Raw genomic sequence first — 25,266 nt, forward strand, 5'->3', positions numbered from 1 at the left:
ATGCATTTTACAAATTTATTCTCAATTTAATATTATAAAATAACATTAATTGAATACATATTATAAAGTAATATTTGTCTTCAAGTATTAAAAATATTAATTGATAAAATGTTATAAATTAATATTAATTAAATGAGAGGTTGTCCGTAACTTCTCGACGCCCAAAATAATCAATGTGAGAGCGGTAGATCCCGGGTGGGCAACAAATGGACAAAATCCTGCATTCCTGCCCTCAAAATCGTTCTTATACAAGAACACTGTACTCAATGGTTTAATCCCCAGCTCAATCAGAATCGTGCCACTAAGACTACCGATTGCTAAATCAAGATACCAAAGATTGTGAGGTTACCAAGCTTCAAATAAGCTCTCTTCAAAAACTAAGCCCTCAAATTAGGGTAAGAGAGAGAGAAGAGGATCGGGACTTCATTTGTTTGATGATTGAGTCATTTATTAAAACACTCCTATAGTTTCATGAATTTATTAAAACTTATGCTATAATTTGTGTTTTCTTAAAACTTTCCCTATAGTTTGTAATCAATTTATTTAATTTATTTTGGCTTTGATGAAAGTAGAAAATGATAGTTTTAACACTAACTTCCATTCAAATAAATTTAATTAAAAGAAACAAAAATAAAAATAAAAAATGTCATTTTTGCCCCTAATAAAACACCAACCACCACTATTTTTTTCTGTTTGGTCAATTTGTTTTCTATACATTTATGCAAAAAAGTGTTAGGGGTACTCTTGAAATAAACAATCATGGATCTATATCTTGAATATTTTCCACTAAATTTAGGGTATTTTAAGAATAAACAACCATGAATCAATGCCCTTAAACATTTTCTACCTAATTTAAGTGATCATGTTGAAAAATAAATAATTCTTAATGAAAAGAGGATTAAGTAAATAGGTTGTAAACAATAAAGAATGTTTTAGTAAAACATAAACTATAAGATAGATTTAAGTAAATCTATTAACATTATAAAGGGTGTTTTAGTAGAATGCAAACTATAGATAAACTTAAATAAATCTGTTAAACTATAAGAGGTGTTGATATAATCAAGAGTTCGGTGGAGCTTTGATCGGTGCAATCAAACGACCATCAAAATTCAAAGAGTTGAAAAAAACAACATTTTCAGCATTCAAAGGCCCATTCATCAATTCAAGGTCACCAAACTCGTGGAGTGGACCAAAACTGTCCATCCACGAGATGAAAACGGAACACAATGATGGAAGCTTTCATCGCCCATCCCGGTCCTGATGGTTGAGCTACTCCATTACAATCTCTTCTGATAAACTCAAACTAATTACCTGACTAAGGAACCTCTACCATTATATATATCATCCCAAAATATAGAATATTAGGAAAGGAAAGACAGCAGAAATTACATTTATGACATAAATAACGTCTCAGCGGGAGAAGCTATGACGATGCTGATGCTGCATGTCTGGTGAGATTGATGCGGGTGAAATGGGCGTTTTCTAGATTACCATAGTAGAGATACTTGCCAATCTTGAGCCCACCAGAAACCATGGACAAGCTAGGATCAGAGTAAAGGGCGACTGCTTTTCCTTCCAAATTGACGGCCAATACTCCACCGTCCCTTTGAATGTTTGGCAGGTGCATGTACTTGGACAATATTGCCATCGTCTTCCTCACGTAGGGATACCTTAGTACTACATCCCAGGAGAGCGTCTTTGCCTGCTCAGTCAAACAAACATCCTAAACCATTAAAAACCATTTGGATTTTGGAGAGAGAGAGAGAGAGAGCGAGAGAGAAAGAACAATCAGAAATACCGAGGGTAGGGCGATCCAAAAATGTCCGTCTCCGTCGTATCGGATGTTGTCCGGAAAACCTGGCAGGTTGTCGATGAAGTTATCTACAGATCCCTTCCTCTCGCCCTTGATGTGATATTTACTGCACCTTCGCCTGCATTTGAATAAGGAAAAGAAATAAGGAAATTGCCAAACAAAATCTAATTATCCCCCCTTGGCCTTGGGGTTAATTTGATCTGACTTCTCTGAATGGAGTGCGGGGTAAACCGTAAACGTAAACTCACCGCGGAGTCTCACAGAAGACGAGAAAACTTTGGTCGGGTGAGAGAGCTACGCCATTGGCGAAGTAGAGGTGGCGCACTAGTATTTGGGTCTGATTGGTTGAGGGATCGAAACTCATGAGCCTCCCGTAGGGCCTCCCTTCAAGGATGTCCAACATGTGATGGTCCAAGTCATATTTGTACGATGCATCCGTGAAATAAATCATGCCATCGTTCGCCACATCAACGCCATCTGTCAGTCGGAATTTCACCCCATCAGCTTCGTCTGTCAGCAATTCTACCAATCCTTCTCTATTCACCTTCAATAGCCCCTGATGCCAAACAACAATACGGGATGAGGTATGAGGATCAAACTTAGAAGAAAGTTCCTGATGTGCGGCTGTAAGGTCTTGTGGCGAGTGTTTTGTGGTGAGCCGGATCCAAGGTGTAAAAGACACCGTCATGATTGGTAGCTAAGTGATTATTTGTCACATCATATATAACCAAAACTGAGATGATGATATGGCACTGTCAGGTGGTAACAACATTTTAAGGGTATAAATCTGGAGAGGAAAAGAAAAGGATTAAAGGGCACTTTTGAGCTTAATATTAATAAAAGTAATATTTTTAATATTGGTTAAATTTTTTTAAATATCAATTAAAGTAAAAATATTATTCATTTTCTTTCTCTTGCAAATCAATTATCAACACAGCTACAGGCCGCCGCCTCCGACAATCTCGGATAATGCCTCCGTCGCCTCTGCCCACCTCCGCCAAATTCTCCGCCCATCGGCTTTTGAATGAAATTCTTCTGGACCATCATAAAGACAACAAATGCAAAGCCAGAAACCAGAACCCGCATGAACACTAAGGAACTCTTGTTCTCACCAGCCGTGGTGCCATTACCAGTGACAGCAATTGCCAGAGCCAACAGCACCCACACTGCAATATCATTAAAGGCAGCGGCTTCCGTGGCTTTCTTGCCCACTTGGGTCGTCAGTAACTTAGGCTCCGCTAAGATGCGGGCGAGGACAGGGAAAGCCGTTATGAAAAGAGTTACTCCCGTGAAAAGGAGAAATTGGCCGTAGCCGACTTTGCTTTCACCGTCCACTGTTTTTTGAAGGACAAAAGCCACCCCGGCGCCGCACGAGAAAGGGAGGGAAATTCCAGTGGCAACGATCGTGAGCGTATCGAGCTTAAATCAAGTTCGAGGCCCACGAGAAATAAAAAGAATAAGAACCCGATACTCGCCACTGTTTCGAGTATCGGAGAGCTCCATGACAGGAAAATTCGGTGAAAGTAGTCTTTGTTTCGTCCAAGAGCCGATTGTCCCAGAAGAATTCCACCCTGTATAACAGAGATTGAGGCGGCGGAAACGGTCCAAGAGCCGATGGGCGGAGAAGTTGGTGGAGATAGGCGATGGCGAGCGGCGGAGTTGATAAATGATTTGTAAGAGCAACTGTATAAGATATTTTCTTTAAAAAGTTAATCAATTTTAGAAATTATATTAAACATATTATTTTTATTGATTTTAGAATTATAAACATTTAAAATGTCAACAACATACATTTTATGCATCAACGCCGCCCATAAATTAACATCAATTCCAAGCTACCCTGACAGTATTTTCAACATACAGATTCTGACCCTCGGCTGATATATCATTCTCCCAAAGGGCACAGGGCAAATGGACCTGACTCCTGTCGTATACTTCCTAGTTCCTACGTTGCGCCTTTTTCTATTCCTTCCCCACCATCTCTCTAAACCTTTAACCATCAAATAATTAAAGGCTGTTATTGACCCATTACTATCTGAAAAACACCGTAGACTTTGCAATCAATACTCCTTTTAGGGAATTTGGAGTTCAATCCACCTCATGGACTCCTTTTTTACAGAAAATGATTTATTTTATCTGAGTGTAGACCCAAATTCTTTTAACTCTTTTTATATCATTTTTTTGAAAAATGGATAAATATATATATATATATATATATATATATATATTATAATTAATAGCACGTCATTGTTTAATTGACAGTCTCAATTTGGAGGCCCACTAATGTTGCCTTTCGATTTGAATTAAAATATTAACTTAAACCTTTCAATAAACAAACCCCTTCTGTTTACCTACTACTCTAACAGCAACCGCTGATGTTATGAATCTAAACATATTATAATATCAAATTTGTCTTTATGTAAAAAATACCTTAAATCTTACAAAAAACTCTTAAAGCTTTCTACTTATTTCTATTAACAGGGGTAAGGTTGAAATTAGAGAGAGAAATTAATAGGGTCATTAAATCATTATAGATATTTAATGTCCCTGTCCACCTTTTATGTATACTTTTAGAAGTGAGGGCAAATTTAATACTCGTAAAATTATGCGCACTCTAATCTCACAGCCATTTTACACTGTGCATTGGAAATATTTTTTCATAAATAAAAAAAAAATGTAACTATGAAAATGTTATTAATACACTATTGAAAAAGGCTGAACACCAAATCCGGTTTAAACAAAAACACCTTTGTCCCAAAAAAGAAAAAATTAAGGGGCATACCAAAATTGAGGGGAAATTAAGGCCTTTTAAAAAAAAAAAAAGACATATGAAAACCAAAGAGTGGTTTAATGGATTTACTCTAAATAGGAAAAAAAATCCAGTATAAAAGCTTTTAAGATGTGACATTGTTGTGGATCTAGTATTTTATAATTAAATCTAATCTAGTCTCCAAGATCTATAAGAAATTCATTTTTAAATAATAAATTGAACGATACCTAATTTTTTTGTCCCTATTATACGTGTCCATATTTTGAAACATTGTCTTGACGCTCTGACTAATAACCATTTTGGTGAATTGGAATCTGTTTCTAACTCAGCGCTCCTCACACCGATTTTACAGCTGCATTCCGTTGGAAATATCCGTACTTCTCCTAATATCCTTGTGAATAATAAATACAAAAATGGGAGATGTTACCGACGTATGGCCGGAACATTCTCTGAGTTCGCTTTGATCAGTAGCGCTCCATTTTGGTTGGGATCCAGATGATGATGGGATCATTTTGGCGTCAACACCATCTCCGGCTTACCTTTACGTTACGGTTTTACTCTCTACAACCCCTTCTCTCCGTAAATGATTTCCGGCGACTGTGGACGCATGTGACCCCAAACATTCCAGTCAAACATCTGTTCATGGAGTTTGGCTTGGGTTAGGGTAAGCCCGTGTTCACACCGTCTCAATAGCCTCTTGCAAACTTATAGAAGAAGTACATGAGGCTGTCGAACGGGCATTCTTGATGGAATCAAGCCGAACTCTGTTGATGTTATGTTTTTTTGGTGTAATAGCATATAAAGGCAATTTTTGGGGTTTAGTATTAATAAAAATAATATATTTAAAAACAGATTAATTTTTAAAAAATAATATTAATAAAAGACAAAAATACTATCAGAGCCGCCGTCCGCCGCCACTTCCGGCAACGTTGCCGGAGATTGGTGGAGATAGAAGTAGCGGCGGAAGCGGGCAGAGGAATCATCACCAGCGCCGTCGCCGCCACCTCTGCCTCCGGCTACCTCCGACAACGTTGCCGGAGGCGGACGGCGGTGACGGGCGGCGGTTCTGATAAATAAATCAAAAAAGACAGTATTTTTGCCCTCTATTAATATTATTTTTAAAAAATTAACCTATTTTTAATTTTTTTTTGCATTTTACTGAGGGTCTCCGAATTGTCCTATGACGATCTCCTCCCTCTCATTATCCGGTGTGTACGGGCGATGGAAATGGTTCCGCTGATGTACACCAAAACCGCCCCAAAGCTTTTCAGCGGTTGTGGATGGTTTTATATCCTATTGATACCAGCCTAGATTGTCAAGTAGTCTAGAAGTTACTTAGAATAATCACTCCTTGGTTTTGTCTTAACCCTGTCTAGGTCGATGAGTAATTCAACCCCCGGCCGGCGGTCGCCATGCAAAAGAATAACAAAATAACAAAAAACTGAGTAGATTGCCTAAAATATATACATATATAATTAAGAATAACCAACCTTGTAAGATTCCGCGACGATGAGTTGCTTGTCAGGTCCGAACGCGAGGCCAAGAGGTCGGCCACCAACATAAACCCAATTCTCCACCCTTGTCTGCTCGGCCGAGTCTTTCACGGTGACTTGCTTTATCCACCCGTCGCTACAACCCGTGTAAATAATACCTGATTCAGCATCATAAGCCAGGTCTTCTGGACCATGCAGAAGTCCATCACCAACCCTCTCCGCCGCATCAAGCACTCGATTGTTGTGCTTCGGTACCTCCACGGTAACCCGAGACAAACCGTGGTCAGGCAGCGGCGCCGGATCGAACTCATCCACTCGGTAGACAAGCACAGCGATGGCTACAGGTGCCACGACGACTAACAGGACAAAATATGCCCATGATACTCTTTGAATCGTGTTGACTGTAGCCGGAGTCTTCTTCTGCTCGGCCATGGTATCAAGTTTGTTTGATGGCTGCGGTGGTGCTGCTAAGTGCTAACTTGTATCCTCGGCTTTTTGGAGAGGATTCGAAGTTACCGAAATCTACTTCCAACGGGACAAAAAAGTCAACAAAAAAAAAACTATAGATAACATCAGTGTGAATTGCAATGTTTTAAAAATCGATTCGGAGGTCCAATTGTTTGTGTCTTTGGGGTCACGAGTCATCGGTTCGACCAGTTAGATTGAATGGTTCAGACTAAACCACATCAGTATATATATATTAAATATATATGTGTGTGCATACATATATATTTTAGTAATAGATAATGTATACATATATTTTAGACATGTTATATCTATTATTTTATATTTAATTTATATTTTTTAATTTTTTAGTTTATCAAAAATTAAAAACTGCAATTTGAGGCTAAAAAGTTTTTTTTTGTTAAAATAGTGGGGCAAGGCACTTGCGTCATCTTGGCATGCATAGATCTCAAAAAATTACCCAAAATAAAAAAAATTATTCCAATCGAACATTGGAGTGCAAAGTTATGAGTCTTATGACACCTGAAAGTTTTGCATGCATTGAGTGTGAAACCTACGACCCAGTCACTAGGTCAAATGGGTCAACAATTGAACCAGCCAGGTCGAATGATTCTTGACCAAGTCAATGGTTTTTGACTGTATGATGGGTCTTAACTAAATCGAACCCAAAATCTTGGTCGGGTGATGGTTTGAATGATTCGACCGGTCGAATCAATTGCGGGTTGAAAACCTTGATGAATTCATAGAAATCACGCTTACTTTCACTTCTATTATAAAAGAGGGTATTACGGCAAAACATCACTGACCATGTCGGCCACAATTGCTACCAACCGTGTCGTAGTCTTTCTGCACGGTCTTCTGTCTGTTTAGAAGCCCGAAAGACCAATTTTCGATCTATTCTTGTTTGGTTCACAGAAGATCTAGCTGCTAAAAGATGGAGCACTTTAAAGACGCAAAAAGCCCATTGTGAGCCAGGAATCTACGATCTTAGCATTTGGGATTTTATGCCCTCTCGGAGCTTCATCATACGTGTGCTTGACACTCACACACAAATTTTATGAACAGTAGTAGCCTCTCGATAAATCCCCCAAAAACCCTCATTTGCACACACCTCTATCAGGTCGCAATTCAAATTTGCTCTTTCGCTTCCCCCTCTTCTCCTCCTGCTCTACCACCGCCATCCTTTATCTCCCCTACTTCTGAAGGGATGAGAGATCCATCATATGGATGGCCGAACCCTGTAGCTAGGTTGGGCGAAATTTCAAAATTTCTCTCTCTTCCATTTGGGAATCACATTCCCTATTTTAGAAAATTGCATTTTCAATGATCAATTTTGAACCCTAAACCAGACCAGATCTGAAACCAAAAGGTAGCAGAGGGATATACCTGATACAGAGTAGTAGTAACTCCCAATGAAGGTGCTCACGCCCAAGGAGATCACCAAAGACTAGTACCACTGAAGATGACACAACGTAGGGTGGAGCAGAATCAGCAGGGTGGTTCTTCAACAAGAACCTGATTCTTCACCAAGAATCTGATGGAGGGCGAGTGAGCACGACTTCATATCAGTTTTTCTTCCAAAAACTGATATCAAGAACCTTTCTTGATCGCTCTTACAAGTGGAGATCGAACTGGCAATGGCGGCAACAACAGGATAAGGCAAGAGCAGAAGATGGCGTCAGTCCAACTGTAGCTGTCTTCTCTCTTGATTCAGTAATCTTGAAGGATGAATTGGGGTTCTCCCTCCTCCTCTATTTATAGCCTTAAAGATAGGTTCTCCTAATCACATTAGGAGTTTCCTAATCCAAATATTGTATTTGGATCTAGATTCTCTTTAAGAGATAAGGATAATCCCTTATCTTATCTACAGATAAAGATCAACCCTCCTAATCTGATTAGGAGTTTCCTGATCCAAATCTCTATTTGGATCTATACTCTTTGAGTGGATAGGGACAATCCCTTATCCTATCTACTGATCTAAATCCTAGAATCGCCCCTCTTTAATTAATCATATTAAACTAGTTTGAATTGGGCTTTAGGTCCATTAAGTCCATGTGCTCACTTATCCTCCAAATTGCTGCTCATTTGGGTATCTTTGTATGGCGTGGGATCTAAACATTGATCTACACATCAGCCACATGGGTTCAGCCCAACCTCTGTGGCAAGGCATGTCCGAATGCCCTGTAGGAGACAATGAACCCCTGAGTCCATCACCATGGGCTCTTAATGGGCCCAACATTTACACTAAATGGTCCCTGGGTCAAGCCACCTTATAAAATCCCAATGACTGTGGGCAGATGCAAGATTAGCCCATCAGGTATTACCCTCAATGGTCTTATACTTAACCTCTCAGCCCATAATGATCAAACACTACCCGACAAGAGATGACCTCTCCCTCGGTTGCAAGGAACAGTGTTGCACTCTCTACTCACATGGATCCCGGGAATTAAAACATTTTGCAAACATTTTGAAACCATAATATATTTGCAAAACAAATTTCAACGGTTGAAATCGGCTGCTGGCAGCTTTGGTTTCCATCAAAGAGAGTGCATCCCCGATCATTCACTTTGTCCGACAAAGGGGTTGATCCTGTTACTATGATCACTCACTCAGATGAATTCTTGCACTATCCCAACATACCCAAGTTTTGACCCCCTCTAAGGAACTGATTGGCATATCAAAGACAACCCAATCCGACACCTAGTGTAGTATCATAATCGAGACTAGGGGTCAGGTGTAACATTCCAGTTTTGCCCATCTATCTCTAAGGTCCAGGGCAATACTGGAATTCTGGTCCGATTTAGGGCTTCAAGAAAACCCACACTGCATGTACCTGAGTTCTCACCCTGGCAGCTGAGACAAGCCACTCCAACCAACTCGGCGGCACATCAGTGTCAGCTTTGACAGGATAAATCTCCTCAGATCTATCCAACGACTGTGAAGATTCTAAACTAACACGAGTCTCATCTGTATCCAGTTTAAGGATATTACACAGAAACACACCATAATAACATGAATCAAATATGTAATTTGTTCATTTACATTAAATGTCATAATGCATATCATTCTGATTGGAACTAAGGGCATACACTGTCTAACAACTTCGTCTCTCTTCCACCGTCACCTGCACCGCACACCCTATTCCACTAATTGTCTTTCCCCTATTTTACAAGAGATTACAAATCACTCGGCATTGATTTTTCTCGTGGCAGTGGTCGTCCGTCATTTGGTTGGTGGTTGGTTGGTGGCTTGTTGTGTTACATATGGATTAATGTGAACCACTGAGATTTTTTTTTGTGTTTATATTCATCTGTAATGTGGTCTGTGGTTTGATAAGGATTAATGTGAATCACTATTTTTTTGTGTGTTTATTGCTTTGATATAGAAATCATTGATTTTTTTTTTTGTGTTTATATGCCATCGGTAATGTGGTCTGTGATTTGATATGGATTATGTGAACCACTGATTTCTTTTTTTTTTTTGTGTTTATCATCTGTAGTGTGGTCTACAGTTTGATATGGGAATTACTGTTTTTTCTTCTGTGTGTGTTTATCTTCATCTATAATGTTTTGATAATGGATGAATGGCTTTTGGCTTAAGATTTACAGTCACTAAGTAGCCCAGATCAACAGTATACATACTCAAGCAATTTCAAATGGTCTTTGGGCTGATATTATCTTCCAACAGATCGATGAATAATCACACTTACCAAACGGCCTATAGGCTATTTACTGACAGATCTTATATCAAAAACTTATACATTTTACTGACAGAACTATCAAAAGATCTTCTAAAAAAGACATATCAAACAAGACCTAAATCAAAGCTTTTGACTTGTTGTTATAGCCCCACCTTGAATTACATGTATTAATTTATTGCTGGGCCACTGCAATACATCTAAAGCTATGGTTTTCTGTTTTAGCTCTGACCTAATAGGCTAATACAGTGTAACTTTCGTAGCAAAAGTGAACTCAAGCTCCATAATGATACGTGGTCTGACCCACTAACGGGATTAAAACGGTCTCCGCTACTCTAGCCGAGGAAAAAGGAATTAAGGGTATGACTTAGGTGGGCCCAATTCGAATTTATCTGATCGGGTTTTAGTTTTCGAATGTTTAAATTGGGCTTGGGACAAAAAAAATATATCAATTATGTTTAAATTGAATCCGACCTGACCCAATTTAATCTCATCCAATATTTGATAATATGCATATATACGTAATATCAATTATAAAGATCAACATATCCAAGCATAAGTCCGATTCTAATTCTAGATATTGAGATAAGCTCAAGTTATGCCTAGATTAGTAAACTCGGAGTTAATCTTGACTTGGGCCAAGCCTGAGCTCTAGCTTTCAGACTTAGGGTTGAGTTTGGATAGATCCTCAATCTGATTCAACCCACTCAAATTACACATTAAGAAGGAGTATTGTTACATTCTTAATTGTATTAGTTTTCAATTTTTATGAAATTGTTTTGACTTTTACTAAATTTTTATTTAGAATTAAGTTTTGTTATTTTTAAATGCATTGCAGGATTTCAAATTAATAATAATTAAGTTTAAAACTATTAATTTTTTTTTTTTATTTTATCAACAAATTTATAGTATTGTTTTATTTTTAAATGAAATATAAATGGATATCAAATTATAAGATTTATTTTTAGAATTAAAATTTTCTTTTTTATTTGTTGTTTTATTAATAAACATGTATTAAATTTATTTTTAAATAACAACTTATAGTAATGTTAGCTATATAGGGACAAAGTTATAGAGATTTTTAGTTAATAAGTTGTTATTGACTTTTTTCCATAGGCTCAGTTTGGAAAGACTACAAATGCAAATATGCCCAGTGCAAATATACAAAACAATACAAAATATAAGGTTTTGCACTCTACATATTTGCATTTGTATTCCTTCCAAACTGAGCCAAGAATATAAATACAAATATGTATAATAAAAATACATGAAAAATAATACAAAATATAAGGTTTTGCACTGTAGGTATTTGTATTTGTATTCCTTCCAAACTGAGCCATAGGGAATACACCATAGGGGTAGCCCATCCGCCAAACCCATAAACCCCCAATGGTGCTGGCTGGATTCAACCCCAAATCTCCCTATGCTAGCAGGAGACCTTATCAACCAGCCAACTTTTGGTGTGTAAGCTCATTAATTAATGAAACTGAACGAAATGCAATTGAACTGTGTGTCTGTTGAAAAGTAGAGCTTGTCTTTAGAATGAGATTGGATTGATTCAGTCTTTACAAGACTGTGCTTATAGCCACTTGTAAACTGTGTATTGGGAATATTTCTGCACTTGTATGTTTTTATTCATAGAGAGATATTTCCAATGCACAGGTGTAAGGGTGTCAATTGGACTAGATTTGGTCCAATTAGATCCAGTATAATGTGAATTCACTACAAATAGACCAAGTCTAATCCAATAAATATTTTGAACTAGTCCAATTCAATATTATCTTGTTGGTCCACTCAATCCATCCAAATTGATTTTGGTTTGGACAGGGTCGAATCCATAACCGATCAATTACACCCCTATACAAGTGCAAGTGGCTATGAATATAGTGTGAGCATGATTTTATGAGGGCTGAATCCGAGTTCCTTTAGAACTGATTTAATATATGATAGTGACATAATACAATTGTTTTCATTGTGAGGCTTTTGTTTACTCCTCTTTCAAATATTGGATATATTAAGTAGAATACGGAATAATGGTGGCTCAGTTGATAATGTCTCTAGCTAGCTTTGTCCATTTCCTTAAACCTTCTTATCATTTCTCTTGTCTAAAGTGTGGATATATCTAAGGGTGTTAATGGACCGGTTTTGGATTGGACCATCCAGTCTAAAATTAATTTGGATAGATTGGACGAACAAAAAAGACAGTGGATTGGACCAATCTGGTCCGAAATATTTATTAGATTGGATTGGACCTGGTTTGTCCATAATAAATTTATATTGGATTTCGTTGGATTAAGCCAATATCCATTCCATTGATATCAGATAAGTAGACATGGCAAAAAGTTGACTCAATCCGCGAACCTGACCCAACCCAACCCCAAAAAATTGGATTAGGTTCTCATATTTAACCACCTGAATGTGAGAATGACCTGAACCGACCCAGAAAAATTGGGTTGGGTCATGTGTCAACTTGTTGACCCGATTGTCAAGTCTAATTAGAACTATTTATACATTACTAGAAGTTTCCACTTTAATTTTTTCTATTTAGTCTTTAGTCTTTATTGTTTGTTCTTTAAATTGTTAAATGTTTAAGTTTTTTTATTTATATTTGGAATTTTAAGGTTGATTCTTTTAATTTTGGTATTTTCATGTAGTCTTTCTTTATTTTTTTAAATTTCAGTTATTTTTTGGATGACCCGAATTGGCCCACGGGTCAATCCTAACCCGAACATTTAGGGTTAGGGTCTAGCATTTGATAACCCAACCTGAAATTTCTTGACCTAACCAAACCCGATCCACCTAACCCAATTGCCAGGTCTAAAGATAAGAATATAGGTGTCAATGGATTCGATTTGGGTTTGAAACCAATATAAATTAAAATGAATTTAAACAAATTGAACGATCCAAACATTGAATTGGACTGGTCCATAATTATCCAAATTATTTATTGGATTGAATTGGACCTCATCCATTTGTAATGGACTTACATTGGATTGGATCGGATTGTACTAAATCCAATCCAATCGACACCCCTAGATATACCATGGAGGTACAGAGGTTATTCCCGAATTAGCAGTCCCTTCGCTCTAAAACTCTTATTAACCACGAATTATATGGAACTAGCAGGGACCCCTGCGATGCACAAGATTTATTAAGAGAAACCTAAATAATAGAAAGGATCATATAATAAAATACCCCTTATAGTTTCATGGATTTACTAAAATCTACCATATAGTTAGCATTTTACTAAAACACCACCTATAATTTGCAATGGATTTAATCAATCTTCCATTAGATGACAGTGGAAAAAGTGTTAATGGTATTTTTGGAATAAAAAATCATGGGCCTAATGGCAAAACAAACACTTCTTAATGAAAGGCTGATTAAGTAAATAAGTTGCAAAATATATGGGATGTTTTAGTAAAATGATAATTATAAGGTAGGTTTAAGTAAATATGTAAAACTATAAGGTGTGTAGGAATGGCAATGGGGCGGGAATCATATTCCTCGTCCCTGACCCCGATTCTGAAATTAACCCCATCCCCAATCCTCGACGAGGATGGGTTTCCTGTGGGGACCCAAATCCCGAAAATGTTTTCAGATAATAGTATTTTTTTAAATAAATTTATTTAAAATAAATAAAAAAATTAAATTATAAATAGTGTTTTAAATATGTTTTGATATATATATATATATATATATATGTGTGTGTGTGTGTGTGTAAATAAATAATAATATAATAGTATATTTAATATAAATAACATTTAACATATATATATATATATAATCGGGGTAGGGGCAAGGTGGGGACCTCAATCCCCATTCTCAACCCCGACCCCGACCCCGACCTCCACCGGGGATTCCTAATAATCCCCGACCCCGCCCCTGCATCGCCAAAATAATCCCCAGCCCCAGCCCCATCGGGTTGGGGAAGTCGGGTCCTTGTTGAGGATGGGGAAAATTGTCATCCCTAAAAGTGTGTTCTAATAAATGACCCTAATAAAAACACATAGGAATATACAATTGTTTTATATTTTTTAATTTTTTAAATAATTAATAATTATTTAATATTTTATATACTACTTTTAATAATTTTTTTTATAATAAAAAAATAACAATAATTAATTTCAGTTAGGTTTATTTATCAAACTGATGAAACCAACCAACCAGATTAGCTCAATCCGAGTTGGTCGGTTTTCTAGTATTTTAGGTTGGCTTTGGTTAAAAAATTTCCCAATTTGACCAAGTTGGATCAGTTTCACTTTGACCATTTATAAACCGACCAAAATCGAACGACCTAACCATGGATATATATTAATATTTTATATTTTAAATATAATTTTTAATATGAAAAAGTGAGAATTTTCCCATACTTCTTAGTTTAAAATGTTTTATATCATAGATCTAATTTTTAAATTTATTTTTAATAATTACACCATAATTTTTAAAATTAAATTAAATTTTTAAGTTTAAATCTTTTGAACAGATTAACCAAACCAAAAAAATCGACCCAAACCGATACAACTTGAGTGGGTTGGTTTTCACAAAAGGTTAGTTGGTTTCAGCTAACCAACTCCCTAACCTGACTAGGTCAATTTTGTGGGCCAAATAGCATACGATTAAATCGAACCAACTCATGAACACTCATAATTTCAACTAATTTAATAGTCTTATCTCTAATAAATAATAATAGTTTAATCTCCAATAATTATTGAAAATTTATAGCAAAAATACACAATTATTGAAAATATGTTGATAATGAGAAATACAATAATTACAGAAATTAAGAAAATACAATAAGTACTAAAAATATATTAACTTAGTCAATAAATAGTATAATCTCAAATAATAGTTTAATCTCTAATAAATATTAATCAATAACTTATAACAAAAATACAATAAATTAAATTTATAAATTTCAATAATAGTAATTTAATCTCCAATAATTATTGAAAGTTCTCTATTAAATAACAAAACAAAATAAATTTATACATAATCATTGAAAATATTTTATCACAAAAGATAATAAATATTAATCTTAGTATATATAATTATATAATAAATACATATTAAGAGTTTAAAATTATTATTAATAAATATTTTTTTTGAAAGTTATTTTCTAAAATTATTACTTGATATAAGTGAAATTAATTATTTACAATATTATGTAAAAATATTAAATTTTTATTAATTTCAATATTATGTTATAATTATTTTTCTAATTTTTAGAATTTATTACATAATTTCTTTATTTTAACTATTTAAAATCTAGTTATGTTAAATATTTTATTATTTAAAATATTTAGTTATTTAAATACTTAAATACTATGTAAAATATTAATTATTTATTGAATTTGATTATCCATAAAATCATAATTTATACTACTATTATTACATAATTTCATTATTAATTTTGGAATATATTAAATTATTATTAATTTCAATATTATGTTATAATTATTTTTCTACTTTGAAGAATTTTTTAAATTTATTACATAATTTTGTTAGTACATAATTTCGTGATATGTTTTGTAAAAATATAAAATTAGTTTTTGTGTTTTCAATAAACATTTTTAAAGGTATTATATAATTTTGTTAGAATATTTAAATAATTCTTAAATTTTTAATCAAAACTTTCTTTAGATAAATATAAATAAAAAGTAGGGGAGAGGATAAATAAGAATTAGAGATAATTTAGGAGAGAAACTCTCCAGTAAATTAGAGATAGTTTTGGAGATAAATAGGAATTAGTGATAATTTAGAAGATAAATAGAAATTACAAATAATTTTGGAGAAAGTGGGGAAGGTAGTTTAGGAGTAATTTTAGGAGAAAAGATTATTTATGTTATTGAGAAAATGCATTAATTATTTCAAAAATGACATTAAATAAAAATAATAAAAAATAAAAAAATTTCTTGACCGCGGAGGTGAGATTTGGTTTCCAGTAAACGTCATTGATTGCAAGTTGGTACAAGTAAATTTCGTCACCTTGGTTCTATTTGTCACCTTTACAATTGTAGTTTTTAGTTTACGGTACAGCGCCAAAAATCACGAAATCAAAATCTTTGATATATCTTTGCAAAATTGCAATATTGTGATCCTATTAATACATCAAAGAAGACCATGCATGATTCCCTGTATACTAAAATCATTCCCCAGATAAAGTGGAATCTTTAGCAGGAATCTCTCCTCTTATCTTCTTAGGGCCCATTTGTTTTTTTGGGGAATGGAGGTCTGGATTTGAAATTGGAATTTGATTCTAATTGTTTGATTGAGTAAAATTGGAATTTCATTCTTATTTTTGGTAGAGTGATATTTTTTCATTTGAGGGAATGACCATTTTTTCCCATTTTATTGGGAATAAAATCATATTTTAGTTGATTCCAATTCCCATTCTGAATCTTTTGAATTAAACAGATTATGGGATCGGATAGATCATTTTGATTCCAATTCTGATTTTGTCTGTAAATCAAACAGATCGTTATTTCCTACAGCGTGGTTTTCAAAATCGAACCGGATGATTGGACTAGAAAAACCGGGAATCGGTCACCTGACCGGTTCGACCATTCGAACCGGTAATCAGACCCCTGACCGATTTGATCATCAATTCAGTTTTAAAAACCATGTTCTATAGGGCTAGTCATTGGCTCGGTTGTGTGACTTTTTTTTATTATTATTATCTTGTTGGACTAAAACCTCGCTACTTATCAATTACAGTTACACCACGAGGATGTTCATAGCACTGTTTTCAAAACCAGGCCGAACCGGACGGTCGGACCGGAAAAGCCGGGACCGGTTCTGTTTTTTTCCAGAACTTCTTTTCCCCTCAAAACCATTGATTTTAGTCATTAAACCGTTGAACCGACCAATTAATCGTTTGAACTGTTCGAACGGTTTTGACCGTTTTCCAAATTTTTAATTTTTTATTTCTTTTTATCAGAACGGGCTAACCGTTCAAATCGAACAGTTGGACCGATAATCGGACCCCTGACCGGTTAGGTCACCGGTTCGTTTTTAAAAACCATGGTTCATAGGTAATGGGATTTGCTCTCTATCGACTAGCGCATCTCTTACCCTAAAGGTACCTCCTCTGTTCTGTGTAATTAACGCGAGAATTGGTTATATTAATACATTCTAATTTTCTGATACTCATATCAATGAATTCACTTTTATAATCATATAAGATGTCACTTCATTTAATTCAAGATGAAATACAGAAATTGGGGTTTACTACTTATAGATCGCTTCTCACATGGATTTCATAGTCTGTATTAATAACATTTTATCATGAACAATATAACATACAAATACCGGAGATATTTTCTCCGGATCATAACAATACATTTTAGTGATGTGCAATGGTATTGTGACAAAAAGTGATTTGCACGTCAACATGATGTATTGATGACCTACAAACTCCTATATTGTGTGTGTGATTGTGTGAAATCCATACGGCATAAAGTGTGAATACATATCTTGATTTTTGACTCATTTACCAAATAAAGAAATATTTTTTTATTCTGATTTGCTGGGACATTTCCTTGTTATTTCGTATCACCCAATTAACACATTTTCAAAAACTCCCCATCCCTCATCTCTGAATTGTCCCATGTCCATATATCGGATTTTCTTGTGACTTCTTCTGAATCTCATTGTCTACGGTTTTCTTGGTCGTCCATTTGCGCTTCTTGCTCTCTCTTTTTTTTCTGTTTTTTTTTTCTTGGGGTTTCTTATTATAGCCTTTAATTTTGACTAATTCGTCCTGCCTGACTTCTTTGGGCTTAGAAGTTGACAATGGAACGGCAGGTTGTGCATCTTAATTACGCCTCATACGTTTTGTCTCAAAATCTTCATTCATTTTTTCTACACAACTTGCCCAAGGCCAATAAGGCCTATCGTTCCTAAATATCTCGGCTACGGCTTTTGGACCTCGAAGTTTATATAAAAGTTCTTCTATTCCTTTACAAGTTACGCGTGATTAAGTATAAACAGATTTTATTTTTTTGCTCTCAGTTTCCCATTTTTTTATAATCACTTTGATTAATTTAAGCATTAAAGTGCCTAACCCGAATCTAAATTCTTAAATACTAGTAGGAACATGGGCGATCTGAGAACCATCAATGCTGAAATAAAATACCATGTTTTTAAAAACGAATCGGATCAGGGGTCCAATTATCAGTTCGAACGGTCCAATCGTTCGACCTGAATGGTCGGCCAATTCTGAAAAAAAAATAAAAAAATTTAAAAATTTAGAAAACAGTCAAAACCGTTCCAACGGTTCAAATAGTCAACCATCCGGTTTAGCGGTTTACCGACTAAACTCAACGGTTTTGGGAAAAAAGTGATTTTAAGGAAAAACGAAACTAATATGTAACCGATTCCCAATTTTTTCGGACCAACCATCCGGTTCGATCCGATTTTAAAAACCATATAAAATACCATTGGACCATAAAGTATTACATTGACCATCATCATAGCAATTTAACATAACCTCAAATGAAAAAAAAAAAAAGTGATACAACCAAAACTTAATCTCCACTCAAGAGACACCATGTGGCACTGAGGTGGAGGCAAAATGGGAATTTCACCAATTTGCCACCATGATGAACCACTAGTAACGATTACATGTCACTGGTAGGCCAACAACCACACAACGGTAGAGTAACGGCTGAATAATGCAAAGAGGGGATCGCATTGGCTGCCCACAGAGAGTACCCTACAGTCCATCCCCTCCGCGCATTGGGAACAGCTGCCATGATTGTGATGGGGAGATATTCCTGATGCATAGAGGGGATGTGTGGTCGGGCGCCTGTAGGGCATGCTTTGTGGGCAGCTGATCCCGTCTGTGCAAAGAGTAAGGGTGGCTGTTACAGGCAAAAATCTCGAGCCAACCAAAGTGGCATTACTCCCACAATTGTGATGCCTTATCTATAAATAATGCATTATTGTAAAGGTATAGTGTTCTCTCCTCTCTCATCCTCTATATTTATTGCTCTCCACATGTGATCTCATCAGCACCCCATAGGTCCCCTACATGCATATTTGGTCCCGTACATGCATATTTGGTCACTGTAAACTGGAAACATAAAATTTTATGAAACCATTTTATATTTTTCTTTATTGCATTTCCAAAATTCAAGTTTTTAGCTTCTTTCTTTTTGTTTCTTTTTATTTATTTAAGAGAAAAGAAAATTGAAATAATTAGTTTCTTTTCCATTGGTAATCAATGTTTTGAAGATGCAAATGAAAAAAATAAGCTACATCTGCCGGTCAAGTCGGTAGTGGGTTTGTCCATTGTCTCACAACCTGCTTTACCGGTGCAACCTTTCTAGTCCAAAGAAACAATCGAGTCAAAATAAGAAGCTATTAGCAGGAAGCCCATATTCAAGAGGGTATGTTTTCCCGTACATGATGACATTCAGAACGAAAAATCCCCTCCACACCCCCCCCCCTCCTTTATGATTCAGTCTATATCTATGTAGAGCTAGGATTTTTTTGGGATGGATTGAATCCTGTTGGGAATATCTCCAGATGATGATATTATCAGTTTTGGTATTATCTTGATATACTGCGGGATGTACTGTGGGGCGGAGATGTAAACTCCTCAGAATGTACTCACCCGTAAATTCAAGCAATTTCATGCTAATTATATATTGTTTCATTAGCTTGTATAAGAAAACTCATTACCACCTCATAGGCTATGTTCTTTTTTTGGAAACACATTTATATACGTAAGTGTTTATTGGGTTAGTGAGCTTATAAATGAGATTACTTACTTTTCCATTCTTTTGCAATACTCACTTTTTTGGTTAAGTTGTTTTTTTTTTTCACTTTTTACCAATTTTATCCTTTCACCATTAGCTTTTCTAGAAGGGGAAATAACACTTTTTGTTATATGTGAACCACTCATTTTTTTAGATAAGAACCACTCAAAATTTTTGATGTCCAGGTATGACACATCTAGATAAAGATCTAGTTTTGCAAATTTTCACCATTTTCTTGCTGCTAGTTAAATTTGAAATTGTTGGTCAGAATCTGATTGAACAACACCTTTCGAGTTTGAGCTAATGGCATTCACATCATCCCTACAAACGTTAAAACAACCTCTGTGTTCAACAGTCAGAATCTAACTGAACAATAGGCTCTAGTTGGATATGGTTACTGCACATCATCTCTCCTTTACAACAGTTTTGCAAATATGCTCCAAAATTGTTGTTGGGTATGATTATTGCACATTTCTCCTACTCTATACACATTTGTGGCAAATTAAACAAGAATCAAATGAAATATGAGAATCTAAACCATATGTGGATAGAACACTCATGCATACAGTATCTAACAAGGAAGTCAAACATGACTAGAATGGGCAAATGGAAAACATAAGCAAGCATTATGACATTATGATATAATGTAATGGGCTGATTTGTTCATGTTGGCACTAACCTCTTTTTTTCTCTTTTTTTAGGTTGTATGTTTTTATCTTTTTATTTCTAATCTCTTCTAGGGGCCATTGCTTGGTTTAGTAGTAAAATCTCAGGATGACAGCCATGAAAATGCAACTTCGAGCCTGAGAGCATCCACTTCATGCAATAAATAAATAAATAAATAAAAGTAATGCCAAATTGTATCTGGGGACCAACATTGGGTAATGACCTTTCATTCCTCATATCTTCTCTTTATTGTTAACAAAATGTTTTTTTCCTAATGAGAAAATACTACCAAACTTAGTCGCCCCTTGCATGTCATCTATCTAGACTATTTTATAAAATGTCAAATCTTCATGATTTTTGTTAACTTTCTTTATTTTCCTATCTTGAGAATTTTTTTTAAACCTATCTATCTCAAATCCATCTTCACCTCCCTAGACCCCAATATTGACCCTACAAACATTTATTAACAAAATTTTCTAAACCTGGATCATACCTTTTGTCAACAACTTTTTTAAATCCCAAAATAAATGGATGAAAACTAACATTGAGAGGAAGTTTTGGGACTGACCAACGATGATTTCTCCTTTATTTTATGTTGTTACAACCTTAGCAACTGTTAAACTATGAGAATTTATGGCCCTTCTGCCTTTAACTCTCTATCAAACATAAAGAGGTATTCTCATGGAGAGGGTGAAAGGGTGAGTTCAAGTACCATCTAATGGACTAGAATAATAATATTAGCTCCCATACCCCCCCCCCCCCCCCAACCACCTAGAAAATGATGGAGGCTTAATGAAGCAACATACTCTAGAGATCAACCATTGCACAAGAAATTTTGGTTGGGAGTGGGTGCATAGTAAAGGATAGGATTAAGAAATCCCATACCTCTTTCATAACAGGGCTTATATATAAAGTGAGGGATGTCTCCAAGTTGTCTTATGAGGAGATCCATGGTGTGTTGAAAATCCTCTTATTGAGCTCTATCAATCTCTTTTCATTGTTGCAGATAATAGAGATACATTAGCCTAGAACTACATGTAATGAAGAGGGAACAAGTGTAGTAGGGCTGCAAGTTGGGTCGGGTTAGGTCAGGTTGAGGCCAACCCTAAGTTCTAAACCCCCAACCCTATAACTAAATTCCTTCGATCCTAACCCAACCCAACTCAACCCAAAGTCAACTTCGGGTTGGATTACCCAACCTTCTTCCCATCCCTTAAAATCTTGTACAAACTTCTTAATCTCATATTTTAACTCAACTTTCACTACATATATTAATCATATGTTTTATTAGTATTTGTTTGTTGATGTAGTTATTGGTTCTTTAAGTACAAAATTTAGAAGAAAAAAAAAACTGTTTGAAATAACTATAGTTTATTACGAGTTATAACTTATAATAGATCTTTTATGGACAGCAAGCTATAAATGACAAACAACAGATAAAAGATAAAGAATAAAATATTCAAAAATTTTAAAATATATTATTAAGGCTTCTCATGTCATTAAGGTTTTAATATTTCCCGGGAACCAAACAGTCCCTTATTGTTTCGGGTGGAGGGTATAGGCAAGTATCAACTTTTATTAGGTCAAGTGTCTAAGTGTCCAATGTCCAACATATCATTAATTAGATTTGAAGAAGTCAAACTCCAACCTTTCATTTAATTAGGTGTATTAAGTTATAATGTAAGTGGCTGCCTCTCATCACGAATCCGATGTGTTCGAATTTGTGGTGAAGAAAGGTTTTGGAGTGAAAGGACTAGCTGATTCAGGAATAACCTCTGTACCCCCACGATATATCCACCCTCCAGACGAGAGAATTGATAGGAAGAAAACAATTGATGCATCACCATTCTTGGGCTCACCTATTGACTTGTCCGGGTTGGAAGGAGAGAAGAAGGATGAAACCATTGCTGCTATTTGCGAAGCTGCCTCCAAGCTCGGATTCTTTCAAGTGGTGAACCATGGAGTGTCACTCCAAGTCATGGAACGTGCGAAGCAGGATGCACATACTTTCTTCAACCTGTCGCCGGAGAAGAAAGCCGTCTACTTAAAGGGAAAGACGCCCTGCCCAAACGTCTTTTACAGCACCAGCTTTGGCCGGAGGCCGAGAAGTCTCTTGAATGGAAAGACTACTTAAGCATGATCTATATGAACGACGAAGAGGCTATGCTTTTCTGGCCGCGTGAATGTCGGTTCGTATTATATTCCTTAATTTTATTTTGGTTGATGTTTTTCTCCCGTCTGGTCTGACCCATGCTTGCAGAAAATTCCTTCTCTTGGTTCATAGATCTACTAACTGGTATATATGGTTGCAGAGATGCTGCGCACGACTATCTAAAAGCGGCAAGCAAGATGATCCAGGGGATACTGGGTGCTCTCCTGAGGGGACTTGGAGTAGAGTACGATGAGTCTCTCCTCAGCTGCTACATGGAAGCTAAGGCTGTGAACATGAACTTCTATCCACCCTGCCCGAACCCGGAGCTGACGGTAGGTGTAGGCCGGCATTCCGACTTGGCAGCCCTCACCATTCTCTTACAGGATGACATCGGAGGCCTCTTCGTTAAGGTTGAAGACGGAGGGTGGATAGAGATTCCTCCCGTGGAAGGTGCAATTGTAGTCAATGTGGGTGACACTTTGGAGGTACGTGATCGACTGCTGCGAGCGCTTCTTAACTAGGGTTTTGATTCATGACCTGACTTTATCGTTTTCCCTTTTGTTTTTTTTTTTTTTTTGCAATGTACTGTCAGTGCCGAATTGGGATCTGATCCTCACACCGATTTCATAGACACATCTCATCATGCATTAGAAACATTTCCCGGGAGATATTCCTAATGCATGGTATGTGTCTGTGAGGTCGGAGGCGCCCTCTGTGACGGGAGATGTTCCTCGCAGTGCCTGCCTGCTTAAAAAAAAGAGCTGATCCAATACGATAAAATATTGCAGATACTGAGCAATGGGAGGTACAAGAGTGCGGAGCATCGGGTGATCGCCAGCAGCACTAGAGCGCGAGTTTCAGTCCCTATTTTTGTAAGCCCACGACCACACACCATGATTGGACCTTTGCTGGGTCTAGCGGAGAAGGACGGCAAGACCGTTTACAGGCATCTCTTGTTTGGAGAATACATGACTAACTACTTTGGTGCGGCTCACCAAGGGAAGAAGACTCTAGTCTTTGCTAGACTCTGAACACATCACCCATCATCATTGTCTAAGCCTTATCATACAGATATATATGTGCCGTTGCAGTCGATCAACTATTAGTTTGTAGTATGAACACAATAAATAAGATCTATCTCAACCATATGTGATACAAATCACTTTTGCAATTTGCAAGGTACCAAGTCCTGGTGGTTGGTTGGGAAGACTTCCTGCAACTAGTTGTAGTGGAAGTATGGGCTATCCCTCGTGTCTGGCCCCATGAAAAAAACAAAAACAAAAAAAATTTCCAAATACAAACCGTGAATATCGATGGAATTTCATGTATTGTTGTGAATCCACCTTGAAAAGTGGATGAAGTGTGAGACTTATGTGTATTCTTTTATGGTAATAGGTAATTTGGTTTACTTTCGTTTATACTCGCAAACGGTTCGGATTGAATTGAATGCCATATAAACCCACTCCGGATTTTTTGTCCACGATAACTCTGCTCATGTCTACCCACAACACACTATCTCCGTAAATTGAGAATATTTCTCCCTCCATAATACTATATAGGAGGATGAGATGTTCTCCATGTGTGACTGCAATGTTATGTGGGTAGATGTGGGCAGGAGATCCAAACTCATATAAACCCAAGTTTATTTCCTTTTTATTCGGATCCAAATTAAATCTTATCCATTGGATTCTGGCGAATTTAAACTATTACAATCAGATGCTGAATAACATTAATATATTAAATTAAAAACTATTAATATATTGTATGTTATTAAGGTTACGTTTGGAAGCGATGCAAATAGAGTGTAAATGAAAATATGCATATAATGCATTTCAGTCCATACAAATGTAAAGTTGGGTTAGTTTTGCATTAACAAGTTTGCTTCTTACCAAACAAATTTTAATTGTAATGGATACAAACATTATTCCTGATAAAGTAATATGCCTTTTCTTGGGTAAAATACAAAAAACTCCCCTGAAGTTTCTGACAATCATAAAAGCCTCCCCTATAGTTTCATTTTAATAAATACCTCTCCTGAAATTTTGAAAAACTTGACAAAAACCTCCCTTTCATCACTGTCCCAAACGAAAAACATTAGATTGATGCACCAGTCTTTTCTAAATACCCATTCTATCCTTTTATAAATTATTTTACATATAAAATTACTAAAATAATCCCATTTTAATTAACTCAACAAAAAACATATTTCAGTAATTTTGTATGTAAAATTACTGAGTGATCGTTAAAAGAGGTTTTTGTTGAGTTAAAACGGGGTTATTTCTCTAATTTTGTATGTAAAATAATCAATAAAAGGGTAAAATAAGTATTTGGAAAAAAACTGGTGTATCAATCTGATGTTTTCCGTCTGGGACAATGACGGAAGGGAGGTTTTTGTTGAATTTCTCAAAAGTTCAATAGAGGTATTTATTAAAATGAAACTATAGGG

At 35.9% G+C, this 25,266-nt stretch overlaps 2 protein-coding genes across 2 annotated transcripts; one reads left to right on the plus strand and one right to left on the minus strand.

Moving 5' to 3' along the window:
- Positions 1-1,117: 1,117 nt before the first annotated feature.
- LOC104603733 (protein STRICTOSIDINE SYNTHASE-LIKE 7-like) lies at positions 1,118-6,640 on the minus strand. Its single transcript, XM_010267832.2, has 4 exons — positions 6,074-6,640; positions 2,062-2,369; positions 1,799-1,931; positions 1,118-1,702 (listed from the first exon to the last, which is right to left on the minus strand). The coding sequence occupies exons 1-4, from the start codon at positions 6,506-6,508 to the stop codon at positions 1,424-1,426; spliced, it is 1,155 nt and encodes a 384-aa protein (XP_010266134.1). The 5' UTR covers positions 6,509-6,640; the 3' UTR covers positions 1,118-1,423.
- A 15,931-nt stretch (positions 6,641-22,571) lies between these two features.
- LOC104603880 (scopoletin 8-hydroxylase-like) lies at positions 22,572-24,297 on the plus strand. The gene is made up of 3 exons (XM_088889005.1): positions 22,572-22,857; positions 22,981-23,305; positions 23,609-24,297. Exons 1-3 carry the CDS (start codon positions 22,805-22,807, stop codon positions 23,849-23,851), a joined length of 621 nt encoding a protein of 206 aa, XP_088745131.1. The 5' UTR covers positions 22,572-22,804; the 3' UTR covers positions 23,852-24,297.
- Positions 24,298-25,266: the final 969 nt, after the last annotated feature.

Source organism: Nelumbo nucifera, chromosome 5 (genome assembly GCF_055504915.1).
Source record: "Nelumbo nucifera cultivar China Antique chromosome 5, China Antique-T2T, whole genome shotgun sequence".
In the NCBI taxonomy this organism is placed as follows: domain Eukaryota; kingdom Viridiplantae; phylum Streptophyta; class Magnoliopsida; order Proteales; family Nelumbonaceae; genus Nelumbo; species Nelumbo nucifera.